The sequence below is a fragment of the Gopherus evgoodei genome, chromosome 7 (assembly GCF_007399415.2).
Source record: "Gopherus evgoodei ecotype Sinaloan lineage chromosome 7, rGopEvg1_v1.p, whole genome shotgun sequence".
Classification (NCBI taxonomy): domain Eukaryota; kingdom Metazoa; phylum Chordata; order Testudines; family Testudinidae; genus Gopherus; species Gopherus evgoodei.
The window spans coordinates 5,116,912-5,131,446 of record NC_044328.1 but is presented as its reverse complement, the minus strand read 5'-3'; the positions used below and the strand labels follow the sequence as shown (position 1 = coordinate 5,131,446).

General features: G+C 40.4%; 1 protein-coding gene across 2 annotated transcripts in view; it reads left to right on the top strand.

Annotated features, from left to right (window-relative positions):
* Window positions 1–12,455, top strand: part of PCGF6 (polycomb group ring finger 6) — a 49,425-nt gene extending 36,970 nt beyond the window's left edge. For both annotated transcript variants that reach the window (XM_030568538.1, XM_030568541.1), the window contains 2 exons: window positions 6,444–6,530; window positions 10,818–12,455. In XM_030568538.1, coding sequence (XP_030424398.1) covers window positions 6,444–6,530; window positions 10,818–10,874 — 144 coding nt within the window. In that variant the 3' untranslated portion in view covers window positions 10,875–12,455. The remainder of the gene's footprint in view (window positions 1–6,443; window positions 6,531–10,817) is intronic.
* Window positions 12,456–14,535: the final 2,080 nt, after the last annotated feature.

The window sequence follows — 14,535 nt, the reverse complement described above, 5'->3', positions numbered from 1 at the left end:
ATGCTTCAACCACCATTCCAAACAATCCAAAGCAGTGCAGATCAATACCCGTTTATTTTCAGTATCTGAGTCAGATGCCACCAGCAGAAGGTTGATTTTCTTTTTTGGTGGTTTGGGTTCTGTAGTTTCCTCATTGGAGTGTTGGTCTTTTAACACTTCTGAAAGCATGCTCCACACCTTGTCCCTCTCAGATTTTGGAAGGCACTTCAGATTCTTAAACCTTGCGTTGAGTGCTGTAGCTATCTTTAGAAATCTCACATTGGTACCTTCTTTGCGTTTTGTCAGATCTGCAGTGAAAGTGTTCTTAAAATGAACATGTGCTGGGTCATCATCTGAGGCTGCTATAACAGGAAATATATGGCAGAATGTATGTGAAACAGAGCAGGAGACATACAATTCTCCCCCAAGGAGTTCAGTCACAAATTTAATTAACGCATTATTTTTTTAAACAAGCTTCATCAGCATGAAAGCATGTCCTCTGGAATGGTGGCCGAAGCATGAAGAGGCATACGAATGTTTAGCATAACTGGTACGTAAATACCTTGCAATGCCAGCTACAAAAGTGCCATGGTAATGCCTGTTCTCATTTTCTGGTGTCATTGCAAGTAAGAAGTGGGCAGCATTATCTCCTGTAAATGTAAACAAACTTGTTTGTCTCAGCGATTGGCTGAACAAGAAGTAGGACTGAATGGACTTGTAGGCTCTAAAGTTTTACATTGTTTTGGTTTTGAGTGCAGTTATGTTACAAAAAAAATCTACATTTTTTAAGGTGCACTTTCATGACAAAGATTGCACTCCAGTACTTGTATGACGTGAATTGAAAAATACTATTTATTTTGTTTATCATTTTTACAGTGCAAATATTTAAATCATATACATTTTGATTTAAATTACAACACAAAATATGTATGAAAATGTAGAAAAAATCCAAAATATTTAATAAATTTCAATTGGTATTCTATTGTTTAACAGTGCGAATAAAACTGCGATTAATTTTTTAATTGCATTTAATTTTTTTTGAGTTAATCGCGTGAGTTAACTGATTAATCGACAACCCTATATTTTAGTCATTATTACTTAGTGACTCAACTATAGTTCTTCATGAACCAATTCCCATGTGTTACTTAAGGTTTATCTACACTGTAGTTAAAAACCCATCCCCGTGCCAGCTGACTCTGGCTTGCAGGGCCTGAGCTAAGGGATTGTTTAATTGCGGTGTAGACATTCAGGTTTGAAAGCCCAGGCTCTGGGACCACCTTTCATTTTGCTGTGACACTGGGAGCTCGGTATGGCTCGAAAACATGTCTCTTTCACCAACAGAAATTGGTGCAATAAAAGAGATTTCCTCACCCACCTTGTCGCTGTTACCCTGAGGTCCTCTTGCTTTGTTAAGCTTTCTGCTTCACCATCTTTGCTTTTACATGTCTGTCACTGGTTCATGGATATTGGAGGGTGGTTTTTTTGGCAGGGGGTGGGGCTTATATTTTGGCTTTCTGCCTCTTTTAATGTAACTCCTTTGCCTGACTCTTTGTTACTCTTCCAGCATGTCTCTTTGAAATAATTAAACCTCTAAAAAGAACCTGAAATAGACCATCACTATATAAAAATGTCACAAGCTTTAAACCTCTTATCTTGGGCCTTACCTGGGCTACAGGCAAGTGCTGGGTCCTGTTGGGAAGCTAGGAATCTGCCCTTGCCAGAGCTCCTATTACAAGGCCAAAGAACACTGAATTTTACAGTCTTATCACTTTTATGTGTAGAAAACTGTGAATGGCACGAGGATGAATCTGGCTTTTCCTGGGCCTCAGGAAGGTGTGATTGGGGAGGGGAAAAGAAAAAACTTCTCTTTATATATTACATGTCCTGTGTGTGTCAACCCCAACATATTAATTTCATCCTTAGGTCTCTCTGTTGAGACTTCTAATAAGATTGTCAGTTATGGTGAATGTTGTAACCAAATTCAGTTCCTAATGTGCAACTCCTCTCAAGAAGGCTGCTAAAAAGGTTATCAGATGGTAAGTACTTTTGGTTATTACCCACCTGGGTCATCTTTGAACCAACGACCAAGAGGTGAAAGGTTCTGTATTCCATTTCCAGTCTCCCAAACTGCTGACTAACCTTGAGGCTGTTTGACTAGATTTGTGCGTTGGCGGATTATTTGCTGTCTTTGACCTTCATCCAATGATATCCTATCTTACTGGGGGTGGGGCTTGAGGTTAATAGCATTCTTCAAATGATAAAGCACCTTTTTAAGAATCTGAGTAAAAAATCCCACCTGGAGTCTCTGAGAGAGGATTTCAGATTATTTGCTGAGCTTTTGTATTTAAATTTGCTTATGGATTTTAGTTCAAATTCCTTAGTCATCTGAAAGGTTAAGACTTAATTTTTTATCCCTCAACCCGTTTATTACTTTTATTGATGCTTTATTTTAACCTTAGTGCCTTGGGGAATGACTAGTTTTGTCTGTCTGAACACATACATTTCTAATTACGGGGTGCCTCTTGAATATTCAGCTTTATCTAATTGGAACTTGTTTTTTCCACTGACGATTGAATCATTTTCTCAGAGGCTTTAATGCTTACTAACAATTCCAAGCATACTACTTTTCAGAGACTTTATTTCTAGATTAGACTGAATATCTAAAACATTGAGTTATCTTAGGTATTTATCTAAGGTAACTGGTCTTGGTATCAAATATGTGTATGTGTAATTTTGCTTTTCCCAACAATGGAGTGGGAACCCAAGCCTCTCATTATTTTACAACTAGTTACTGTTATATACTATTTCCAGTGGGATCATCCAATGGCATCATTATCCTTTCTTGACAAAGGTGGTGGAACAAATCACCTGATTCCAAAGAGGAAACCAGCAGCTCAGCTGCTTTGAGTGTGCAAATGTAGTTTGTGGGGTAGAAATGTTCCATAAACAGGTATGTTTTTTCTGAAAGCATGCATGTAAATATCTCCCTTTGGGGAGTAATTGGAAGTCTGTGCACATATGGTGTATCTGCTGATGCAGTCTCTCTGTAATTATACCTGCTTTAGTCCCAGAGATGATTATATCAGGTGCATAGTAAGATCATATCGACAGCAGTTGAAAGGAAATGGAAGGTTTTAATTAACTATTTGATTAATCAAATCCATATATCACTATTTCCCTGATCTTGTAATCAAATCCACACCTCCTAGCCATCCACATATCAAAAGCTAAACTTCTAGTGCTTTTTATTTTGTTTTTACCTTATCTCTTGGATAACTGTGTTTACACAGAACCACTCAGTTGACTTCTAACACTAATTGGAGCAAATTCATCCCTGATATGACTACATCAATTTTGGTCCATTGTATAATAATCTCTCAAAGTATTTTTCTTCATCTTTAACAATAGGTATTAGTTTGTATTTGTCAGGTATTGTGACTTTCAAAAAAGTAGTTTTTGCATGCAACAAATATGCCATCTAATGAAAATAAATGGTATAATAGACTGCTTTTGTTAACTCTGCTTTAGCGTGAGTGATTATTAAGGTTACTCAGCAGTAACACCTCAATCTTTCCTTTTCATCACAAGGTCAAACTAATTAAAGTCACAGCCGTCTCAGTAGCTTAGTACTAATTGGCTCCAATTTTACCAGTTAGTCAAGTCTGAAGCCTGAACTAGTTTTATAGCACTTGTGTTAATGGTAGCTCTTCTTTCATCTATAATATATTAATTTCCTTATGGCAAAGACTTCTGTGGGACACCAGGCTACAGTAGATTTGCACCTATACTGCACATGCTTTTGGAACAAGATTTTGGGCATTAATTATGTTGGCCTTGTTCCATTTTGCACTTCTGTCCCTTTTATTCTTGCACAAGTGAAATGAATACTAGGGCAGCAATTAGCAGGGAGAACTTTGGGGCCTAATGCTGAAATGGTGGAGTTAGGCATTTGGTATTCAGAGCACTCCAAGGAGGTGGATGTGAAAACTGCTCCACAATAATTAAAAGCCACTGATTCATCCGTGATTCTCATCTGAATCTGCAGCAGCAGGGTCAACATCTAGGTGTTTTTCCAGATGGTATGGTATTTCCAAACAAATGGTCATTTTCAGTTATTTTAAAATTACCAAGAATTACCATTGTGTCAATTTATGTCCTTTTAAAGGAACAAATTGTTGTATTTTTTCTGTTGTATAAAGACCAGCATTTTCAACTATCTACTTATATGGATTTCTCCTTTTCCCCTCCCACCCCCAGTTAATATGCAGCTAGTCCTGCTTTAGGTCTTGATCTGCTTCTATTGAAAGCCATGGCAAGATTCCCATTGACTTTACTGGGAGCAGGATTGGGCTCTCAATGCCTTACCCAGTTTAAAAAAGAGAGTTAGAATTTAGGGCAGTAATCCAAGAGCAGTTACCAGCGCCCGTCAAGAGAACAAATGGCAAAGACTAGGCTTGCCTCTCTTCTGCACTAATAGTATGCTATTTAGTAGTTAATTTGGGAATGGAGGAGGAATAATTGTGCAGAAACAGACTATAAATAGAAAAATCTAAATGATTATTTGAAGTCCATGTGTTTGGTGTCTTTGATGTCTCAATGAGATGTGGGTAATTTAAAAAAAAAGTCTTAGATTAGTATCAGAATCAATAATTTATCAAAATTATTTTAATGTCCAGATTAATTTTTGCCCACTGGGTTCCTTCTAGGCATTAAAAGCAGAAGTAATACTTAGTGGTTTACAAGTTCAAAGTACTTTACAACTGCTACTTAAAATTCTCAGCCCCTTGTGAGTTGAGCAAAGTATTTGTAATTATCCCAGTTTTACAGATGAGGGAATGGTAGCTCCTAAAGAGGTCAAGATACTTGGCTATCCATTTGCTGTTGGACCTGGGGCATACAGGGCCCTGAACTCATGAGTTCTTGAATCCCAGAGCCATGCTCAGCCCTTTAGAGAGGGCCACATTTCTTTGTCTTTGCTCTAGTTCTTGATCTTTGATCGCTGATGTGGACTTGAAAAGAAAAATAAACCAGCAACTATGAAACAAAAATCCAGACCAGTTACATAGTTAAAGCGCTGAAAACAACTTAGTTTTGTCCTGCTGCAGCAGGTGTATGTGCTTACAAGGGCAGATATAATGATATTACAGTACCCTCTGAGATCATTGACGTGACAAAGCTCGCATTGAGAAAGCTACAGAACATCTCTCTTTGCCCAGCTTTTGTCAATTGACCAAACTATGAAATCCAGGCAGCTAATTTATAGGGGAGATTCCACCCATCATTCCTATGTCTGAAACTTGCAGCCGGTAGGGGAATGTTGTGTCCTTGCTCCTTTTACCTGAAATGTTAATGTCCCAGTTTAAAGTATGCCCTGGTGTCACCTGATAAATACATAGTAGTAGTTTTGTGAAAAAATAAATGCAATTGAATTACAAAAATAAGGCGTTCTGCTCAAAATGACTCAGTTTAAAAGACCCTCTTTCTTGGCCACCCCCCACACATGGTAATTTCCAAGTGGTTGCTTTTTGGAAAGTTGCTTAAAAGAAGTGAACACAGTAACACTGCAGATGTCACGGGCTTAGCTGTGCTGCAGTAGAGGTTGCTGCCGAGAATTGCTGAGCGTGCCCTTCATTCACTTGCATTACTAAAGAATTGATCATTTTTGGAGTAGAACATGTGTAATGTGCTTGCTGAGAGCAGCATGCCGTGAACTACCCCTCAAAAGTCCAGTTTGCTTCAAACTATTTCTTCCAAAAGGGAACACTGTCCTATGAGGCAGAAATATTAACACATTTCGTCCATGTTGGGAGTGGGGTATAATATTTCATCTGCTGCCTGTGGCACAGAGAATTTACTCCTTTATTATTTGTGTTACCATAGCACACACAAGCCCAGTCGTGGACCAGAACCTCATTGTGCTAGGTGCTGTACAAATGCGGAACAAAAAGACAGTTCTTGCCCCAGACAGCTCACTTTTCTGGAGCTGTTGGATGATTCTGGGAATGGAATGTTACTGGCCCCTTGTTTTTAGTACCAGTGGCCTATGTGAAATGAGTCGTGAATCTCAGTAGAGTTCCCAGTAAGTCCATATCACAGGCTGCCAGTAAAAAGCCCCTTTCGTGCCTTTTTCACCAGGGGAGTCAAGTAGTGAATGGGAGGCAGACAATAAACTACCTTCTAGAAGTGGCCCCTGTAGGTTAGAATTGGGGCCAATTGTCAGGGCAATATAAGAAAACTTGCTTGCTGCTGCTCATGGTATGTCTATTTGATGAACAAACAAAGGATGTTCGTCACCAGGGCTGTTAATCAAACACCTCTCCCCAGCACTAGATTCACTTTATTAATATAAGTACAGAGTCTCAGGTGCCCTGATATAACATTGATGAGTAAGTTCTAAAAACCTGGATAATCTTCCCTAGGCAAGAGAGAGGATGCACTTTTGACTCTCTCATATTTGTTCACAGGTGGACATAATATGTGGTGATCACCTTCTAGAACACTACCAGACGCTGAGGGAAATCCGCCGAGCTATAGGAGACGGTGCTATGCAGGTAAGGGTGGTCGCTAGCCTGTGTTGTAAAATGTGAGTGTGTCTGCTAGAAACGCTTTCACCCACTGGTATTCTGCTCATGGAGAAATCACTACTTCATGCTGTTATGAGATCCTGTCAGGCTGAGTTTGGACAAGATACATTAGCCAATAAAGCTTTGTTTCTTGTACTTGTAACTGAGCTGTACACCATGTGTTTTGAGTTTTTGATGGTTCTCTGGAGTTCTGGATATGAACTTTGTTTCCTTTTTGGAACGAGTTAGTGCAATAACCACAATGAATTAAACCAAATCGTTCTCCATTAGTATTTCATCCCTCACTCCCACCCCTGGGAATCTGTAACTCGGCAAAGTATGAAAAGAAAGAAGCAGCTCAAACAAGACTAGCCTTGTGATTGCACGGGGGAGACAATTTGCATATAAAACCCCATAGCAAAAGATTTAGCGTAATAAATGCCAGCAGTGTGCCTGATATGTATGCTACAGCTTCTAAGCAGGGAGATAAAATGTACAGCCAACTCTCTTGTTGATAACTTACTGACTGGATTGCTGCTGGCTTGTTACAAAGTCCTATATCTGGAGCACAATTAGTCTAACTGGCAATGGCCACCGTTCAGTGTTGAGGGACACAGGGTGTTTTATGGGTTTAGTAGCTATCCCTAAGGTCACAGATTTATAGAGCTGAGTTTGAAAGTGTTCAGAGTGACAGAGCATTCAGAGGCAGGGCCGCCCGCAGGCTGGGGGTGGGAGGGCGGCAAGTGGAGCAATTTGCCCTAGGCCCCACAGGGGCCCCGCAAGCCACTCCAGGTTTTTGGCGGCGGGTCATTCACTCCCTCCGAGTCTTCAGCAGCGGGTCCTCCAGTGCAATGGAAGACTCGGAGCGAGTGAAGGACCCGCAGCTGAAGTGCTTCCGAAGCCTCGGAGCACTGCCCAGTGAGTACGAGCGCCGCAAGCGGCGGGGGAGAAAAAAAATTGCGGTCGGCAGCACTTAGGCTGCTCTACCACTGCTGCTTCATTCTTTGGCTGCATTCGGCAGCGGGTCCTTCCCTCCAAGAGGGACCTGCCGCTGAATTGCCGCCGAATACCCGGCCCTGCCCCAGGCCTCCTGAATCCTCTGGGTGGCCCTGTTCAGAGGTAGAGCTGGGGGACCCATTTCTTACCCCATTGCTGCTAGTCTACCCACCACATCTTATTGTGTGTACATTACCAAGAAAAAAGCTCTTTTGTGCTTTTGAAATATTTCCAAGTATTTGCACTAAGTGATTGGTGTGTAATAACAAATTGTTTTAGAGATGCAGCAGTGAAATATCGTGAATCCAATGTAGTGCAGGATATTGGTGCACAGCTGCATTCTGTTGTAAACTGTGCCTTAATCTAAACCCAAAATTCTGAAAAGGGTGTTTAATGTCTACTCTGAGTCTAACACACATCTCCTGTAGAAAACTTGGACAGGTTAAACACAGTCCTGCTTCCCTGTATTCCCAAAATAATTACAACATTTTGGTAACAGTATTTCAGTACCCCTGCATTCAGTACTAAAGTGATTTGTACCCAACACCAGCCAAAACTGATTACTTTGACACTGCTCTATGTGCTGGATATCTAAGCAGAGCAGGAGCAAACTGTATTTACATAAACCAAGGGTTCTCAATCTGGGGGTTGTGACCCCAAGAGGGTCACAAGGTTATTACATGGGGGGGGGTCGCAAGCTGTCAGAATCCACCCCAAACCCCATTTTGCCTCCAGCATTTATAATGGTGTTAAATATATTTGAGTGTTTTTAATTTATAAGGGGGGATCGCACTCAGAGGCTGGCAATGTGAAAGGGGTCACCAGAACAAAAGTTTGAGAACCACAGATATAAACACACCCAAATCTCTTCCCCCGCGTTCCCGCTGTCAGGGAAGCATTCATTCAGACCCTGCTTACATCTGCAAAATGGGAATAATGATATTGACATCCTTTGCAAAGCATGTTGAGATTTACTGATGAAAAGTGCTAAGAAGTAGGTATTATTATTATTACTGCTGTTTAAATAAAGGATGTTACAAGCTGGTACAATGCCTCACACAAATGATGTGTAACCCTTGGTTTATTACTTCAGCACATAATTAATCAAGATAACGTATTAATTTATCTCCCCATCTGGCACTTTTTATTAGCATATTCAGTTATAGCAGAACATAATAGAACCCCTTGCATGTCAACAACAATCAAAATCCTGTCTCCTATCATAGAAGCTAGTCAAAGCCTGTCCAAACAGGTCCAATGCTGCATAAGTCAAACTCCTAAACAGCCATCAGAGGAAGCGGGTTTCAAAGGGGTGAGCCCTGGACTGAGGATATCTTTCAAGCTCCAGCTGTGGACATTTTTAAACCCTATAACTGACAGCGCTGTTGGCGGAATGTTCACGTGTCTCTTATCAGAAGTGAAGGGTCCAATCTTGCATCAGGGAAGTTTTATGGGAGTTTTGCCTTTAACTTACTGGGAGCAGGCTCCGGGTGCATGTCAATGGACCATGATTTCATAAAAGAATAGATTTCCTTTGTCACTTTATAGATCAGTCAAGCTCTAACATGTTGCGCACTTAGCAGAGCACTTGGTGTAACTTCTGAATCCACGCGTTTAGGACTAGTTCATGCTTGGTAGGCACAGCTCAGAGCAAGGGGTGAAACAAAGTCGCTCTGACTGAGGAGCAGTAGTAAGGCGCATTCTGCCTAAGGGAAGCAAAAAAGCCTCTCAGAGCTCTCCAGCACAGAATGGTGAGCATTCCCATTGCTAACCTCCCATTTTTCCTGCATCTTCTTTTGACACAAGACTGTGATAATTATCCAGGGAAGTGAAAAAGACTGTGTAAGGTGGCTTTGGTTTGGTTTTCTCTTCAAGATCAAGTAAATCCCCCAGTTTGCTTTTATATAAGAATAAAACATAAAAGCAATTTGGGGGGAGGGGGGGAAAGAGCTGTTAACTGGTTTAGTAGGGGGGGGGAACCATTCCTTCACTGTCTCTCTCACATCCCTGGTAAATTATCACAGACACAAGTCCTGTGTTGAGGGACATGCAGTATGTATTGCTGAGATGGAATCATACAAAATACATAGTCTGGGGATATAAACAATTATGGTTTACAGTCCAGTGATTAATTTCACTGAAGACATGTGCCTCCTTTTTAACCACACATTGCAGGAGCCATGTATGAAGAGAGTGTGGAGCTGCTGTACTAAACTGCCATGTCTCGTTCTATATTAATGCAGTGTGTTCAAAAAGCATCTTTCACACGCTTGTGTGAGAGCGATAACTATATGCAGGCCTAGTGTCAGCATGAAATGTAACGTGCGTATATGTGACAGTGTTAATGAAATGTTTACATCCAAAATAGCAACAGAATCATTGGGCCATCAGCAGATGTATTGCTGCAGTCTGGGGCAGAGGAGGGTGTTCAGTGTTAGATGTCTACGCCACTCTCCTAGAGTATGGAGTATTTTACATGGGAAAGTAAATATCAAGCAGCCCTCAGGAAGAATGTGAGATTTTAATGTTTGTGGGGTTTTTATATACTTACCCAGAATTTTGAATGGGAAATTTCTAGAAATTGAATTAAAATAATACTTACTTATAGCACTTTTCATCTTCAGTGTGTTTTATGAACATTAATACACACTCCGGCCTGGTAGGTAATCATCACCTTTGACATGAGGAAAATAAAGCAGAGAGGTGAAGTGACCTGTCGAAGACCACACACAAAGTTTGTCAGAGCTAGGATTAGAACTCAAGATCTGCTCCCAGTCCCATGCTTAGACCATCCTAGACATACTGCCCTCTTTTCTGTGTAATACTTCAGTGTCTTCCTCACTTTTGATAGGTTGTGTTAAAGGGCAGGGTTTCTTCAGCTGCTTCTCTGATGGTTATTTTGGTCGTGGTGGTTGAGCAGAGACCATTTGGCTTGTATAATGGCACCATTTACACATCAGGACAACTTCAGGATGGTTTTAAAATAAAAGCAAAATAATTTGTCCTTGAAGAAACAGATTTTTAAAACCTTTAGTTATATTTCCCCACTTACGGGGGTGGCACTCTATTGCCTGGGCTTTTCAAAATTCAAGCTTATTGTAGGGAAACAGGGAGGTACAAAAATATCTTTATATGATCTTCAGGAGACAGAAGGAAATTGACCTTTGGCAGATGGAGCTAAGATTCTGGCAAACAGTGGCTCTGCCTCTTGCTATAAAACTTCCTCTCCGTTTGCTGATTTGTTACTGTCCTAACGATACATTTTCCTTTTCTCTCTAGGATGGTTTGCTTGTACTGCACTATGGCCTTGTGGTATCTCCGCTAACAATAACTTAAAGATTGCTAGAATATCTGAAGGTGAAAGGATCCAAAACATGAAGCTTCTTCAGTGCTGTTATCTCACCAAAGAAGGCCATCCTCCTTGCTTCCTGTCACAGGAAATAAATGAATGAAACCACCACTAACTGCTGTACACTTATAACGTAGCATTTGACTTTGCTGGTGTAAAAAATGCAGCCTCTGTAAGTACAGTTATAAACACTGCAAAGCTCTGTATTACAAATGACGCTACTTAAACTGTAGCTAGCTCAGGGAAAGCAGAATACTCAGAGTTTCTGATTTTTATTTTTAAATACTTCTTAAATCCACAGGATCTCACAGGGTTAATTTGCTTTCTCCTCCACTAATCTTAATCTTGGGCAGGTCCCTAATTTATCTTCATAAAACCTTATGTACTTCTGAAGTCTGTGGCTGGAATGGTGCTCTCAGGGATGATCTTCAGTGGGTGATGTCCCTTTTTTGGGGAAGGGGATACAATCATTTACCTGAAAAGAATGTCAACAGCAGCTGACTTGATTTAGAAATAGTGGGCAGGGGGAGATTTTCCAGCTTGTCTGTAGGCCAAAATGAGTAATCAACTTCACATGGGTTAAGTATTGACTTTCCTAGTCCTACTGGAAACAGCATTAAGACATCGTTTCTCTTCAAGGAAACAAATTTCATCTACACTAGGTCCAGAACTGGTAGTAGCTAGACTCATGTTAACTACTGTGTAACCATATAGCTCATGATATGGCTCTCAGCCTGGATGGACCAACAGATTATTCTGTGCACAGAGAACATCAGTGTATGACCTTCCCTCCATCTGTGATATATGTGAAATAATTAGACCGTCAGCCTGCTCCCATTGAAGTCAATCAGCTGATTTGCCTGGAAGCAGAATCAAGCCTTTCATTTTTAACACCTTTCCTTACAATCTCAGCAAAAATGGAGACTCTCATATTCTCTTCAAAGTACCGTATTGTAATGACCTTTGAATGCGTTAAGGGGGAGACCATGTTTGAGGCTGCTACTGGGTGCAGGGCAATGGAATGAACATCTGTTACTACTACTGTTTCTACAGCTGCACAAAGACTATTAGATAGTTTTTAATTTTAACATAACTGTAGTTCATGATCACTTAACATTTCAATATTCTGTTCTGTTTGTTATGAGACTTTAATGATTTCTTTCATAGATACAAAAATCAGAGGTGCGCATGAGTAGACTTTCATTGCATTCTAGACTTAAAGGCCAGATTTCAAGGTAGCTGGGTTCCTAACTCCCATTGATTTTAATAGGAGTTAGGTGTCTGTCTACCCTTTAAAAATCTGGCCCTTAATTCTTTAAAACCAATGTTTGTTTTGCCTGTGAAGATGACACTTTAAGAAAAATCTTGTTTACCTAAAGTCACTTCTTGCGATGTTTCTAAAAATGTAACAAAAAAAATGTGTAGCCAAGATTTCTGACTTATTTTCAAGGTTTGTATAAAAATAGTGCTGAAAATGGAGCAGAAAAAGGGATTATTTTGTAAACACTTTGTGCATTGTGTTGATAAGAGAGTATATCTTGTAAGAGTTAAAGTTTTATTTTAGCCTACTTGAAATTCTTGTTATAAGAAATATTTATTGCAAGACTACCCTTTTCCACTTTACCCTAAAATAATAGCCAGTGAGATTAATGAGATTACTTCTAGACATTTTTACTTAATCCACAAGTTAAAATGAGGAAATTAGAAAGTGTTATTTTAAAATGCCTGATATCAATGGGGACTTTGAAATGTTATGAATTTTGAAACTGTAAAATCTCTGGGGGATGCCTTTTTAATGAGAAATCCATTAAAAAAAAAACAGAGCCAGACGTGTACCCAGAAGCCTCCTTCTGTAAGACAAGTCCAAGAAAGAAACCAACAGAACTCCACTGGCCATCACCTATAGTCCTCAGCTAAAACCTCTCTAACGCATCATCAGTGATCTACAAACCATCTTGGACAATGATCCCACGCTTTCACAGGCCTTGGGAGGCAGACCAGTCCTCGCCCACAGACAACCTGCCAACCTTAAGCATATTCTCACCAGCAATCACACACCACACCATAGTAACTCTAACTCAGGAACCAATTCATGCAACAAACCTCGATGCCAACTCTGCCCACATACATACACCAGCGACACCATCACAGGACCCAACCAAATCAGCCACAACATCACCAGTTCATTCACCTGCATGTCCACCAATGTAATATACACCATCATGTGCCAGCAATGCCCCTCTGCTATGTACATCAGCCAAACTGGACAATCCCTCCGTAAAAGGATAAATGGACACAAGTCAGATATTAGGAATGGCAATATACAAAAACCTGTAGAACACTTCAACCTCTCTGGACACACAATAGCAGATTTAAAGGTAGCCATCCTGCAGAAAAAAAACTTCAGGACCAGACTTCAAAGAGAAACTGCTGAACTTCAGTTCATTTGCAAATTTGACACCATCAGCTCAGGATTAAACAGAGACTGTGAATGGCTAGCCAACTACAAAAGCAGTTTCTCCTTCCTTGGTGTTCACACCTCAACTGCTAGAAGAGGGCCTCATCCTCGCTGACTGAACTAACCTCGTTATCTCTAGACTGATTCTTGCCTGCATATTTATGCCTGCCTCTGGAAATTTCCACCACATGCGTCTGATGAAGTGGGTATTCACCCACGAAAGCTTATGCTCCAATATGGCTGTTAATCTGTAAGGTGCCACAAGACTCTGTGTTGCTTATTAAAAAAACAGAGGTTGATAACCTGTTAAGACAAGAATCTGTTGCCATAGACACAAGAAGCTGTAGGAGACTTCATTTTTAGACAAAAACTTTTTTCAGTGCATGTTGTAATGCACTTCTTGTCAGACTCCCTGCTTGCTCTATTTAATCCATGTAATACATTTCTTTTCAGATGTAGTATGGCCATGTCTCTGGCTTCAGCTCTGATCTTCCTGGCTTGATACATGTCATCAAGCCATCAATATGGCTGCTTCCTGTTTCATTACAACGTATTTTTTTTTTGGTGTATATAGTATTTTAAAGAAATGACTGTTAACAATTTAGTCATGTGTTATGCTGCAAACTTGCTTCGTCCAAGCTTGCGTTACATGCCTACAGAAGGACTTGTTTTAAACGATTGGCCACATAAAAACCTTGACTAATTTAAATCACGGTCATTCCAGAATGTCCATCTTTATAATAGACCATTTGTGCCTACAGTGCTGATTTCTGTATAGCCTCAAAATCACAGAGTTATCATTAAGAGCTGCTTTCCCCACAAAGAGACCTGCCACCATTTCTGATGCAGAAGTCGGTCTCTCTTTCAAAAGAAATTCACTTTGATCACAATTTGGCTAATCCCATTTGATGTGTGGTCAGTACTGTGCACATGAGCAGTAACTGCAGCAGAGGATCCGTGGCAGGTGGTTGTCTTTACACCCAGTTTTTGCTGTCTCCTTGAAGAAAGTTTGTGGTAAGCCTATCACCATGTGGCTGCCACCGTGTTCAAACACGACAGAAGATGATTTATTTAAAACCAGAGAGAGAAATTGGGAGGATGCAGCTTGGGTGTATTTTTGCTCCTGCTACTGTGTGGATGAATGTGGCATGGCCTCTGTGATTCCTCCACTTCCCATTTTTCCCTCTCTT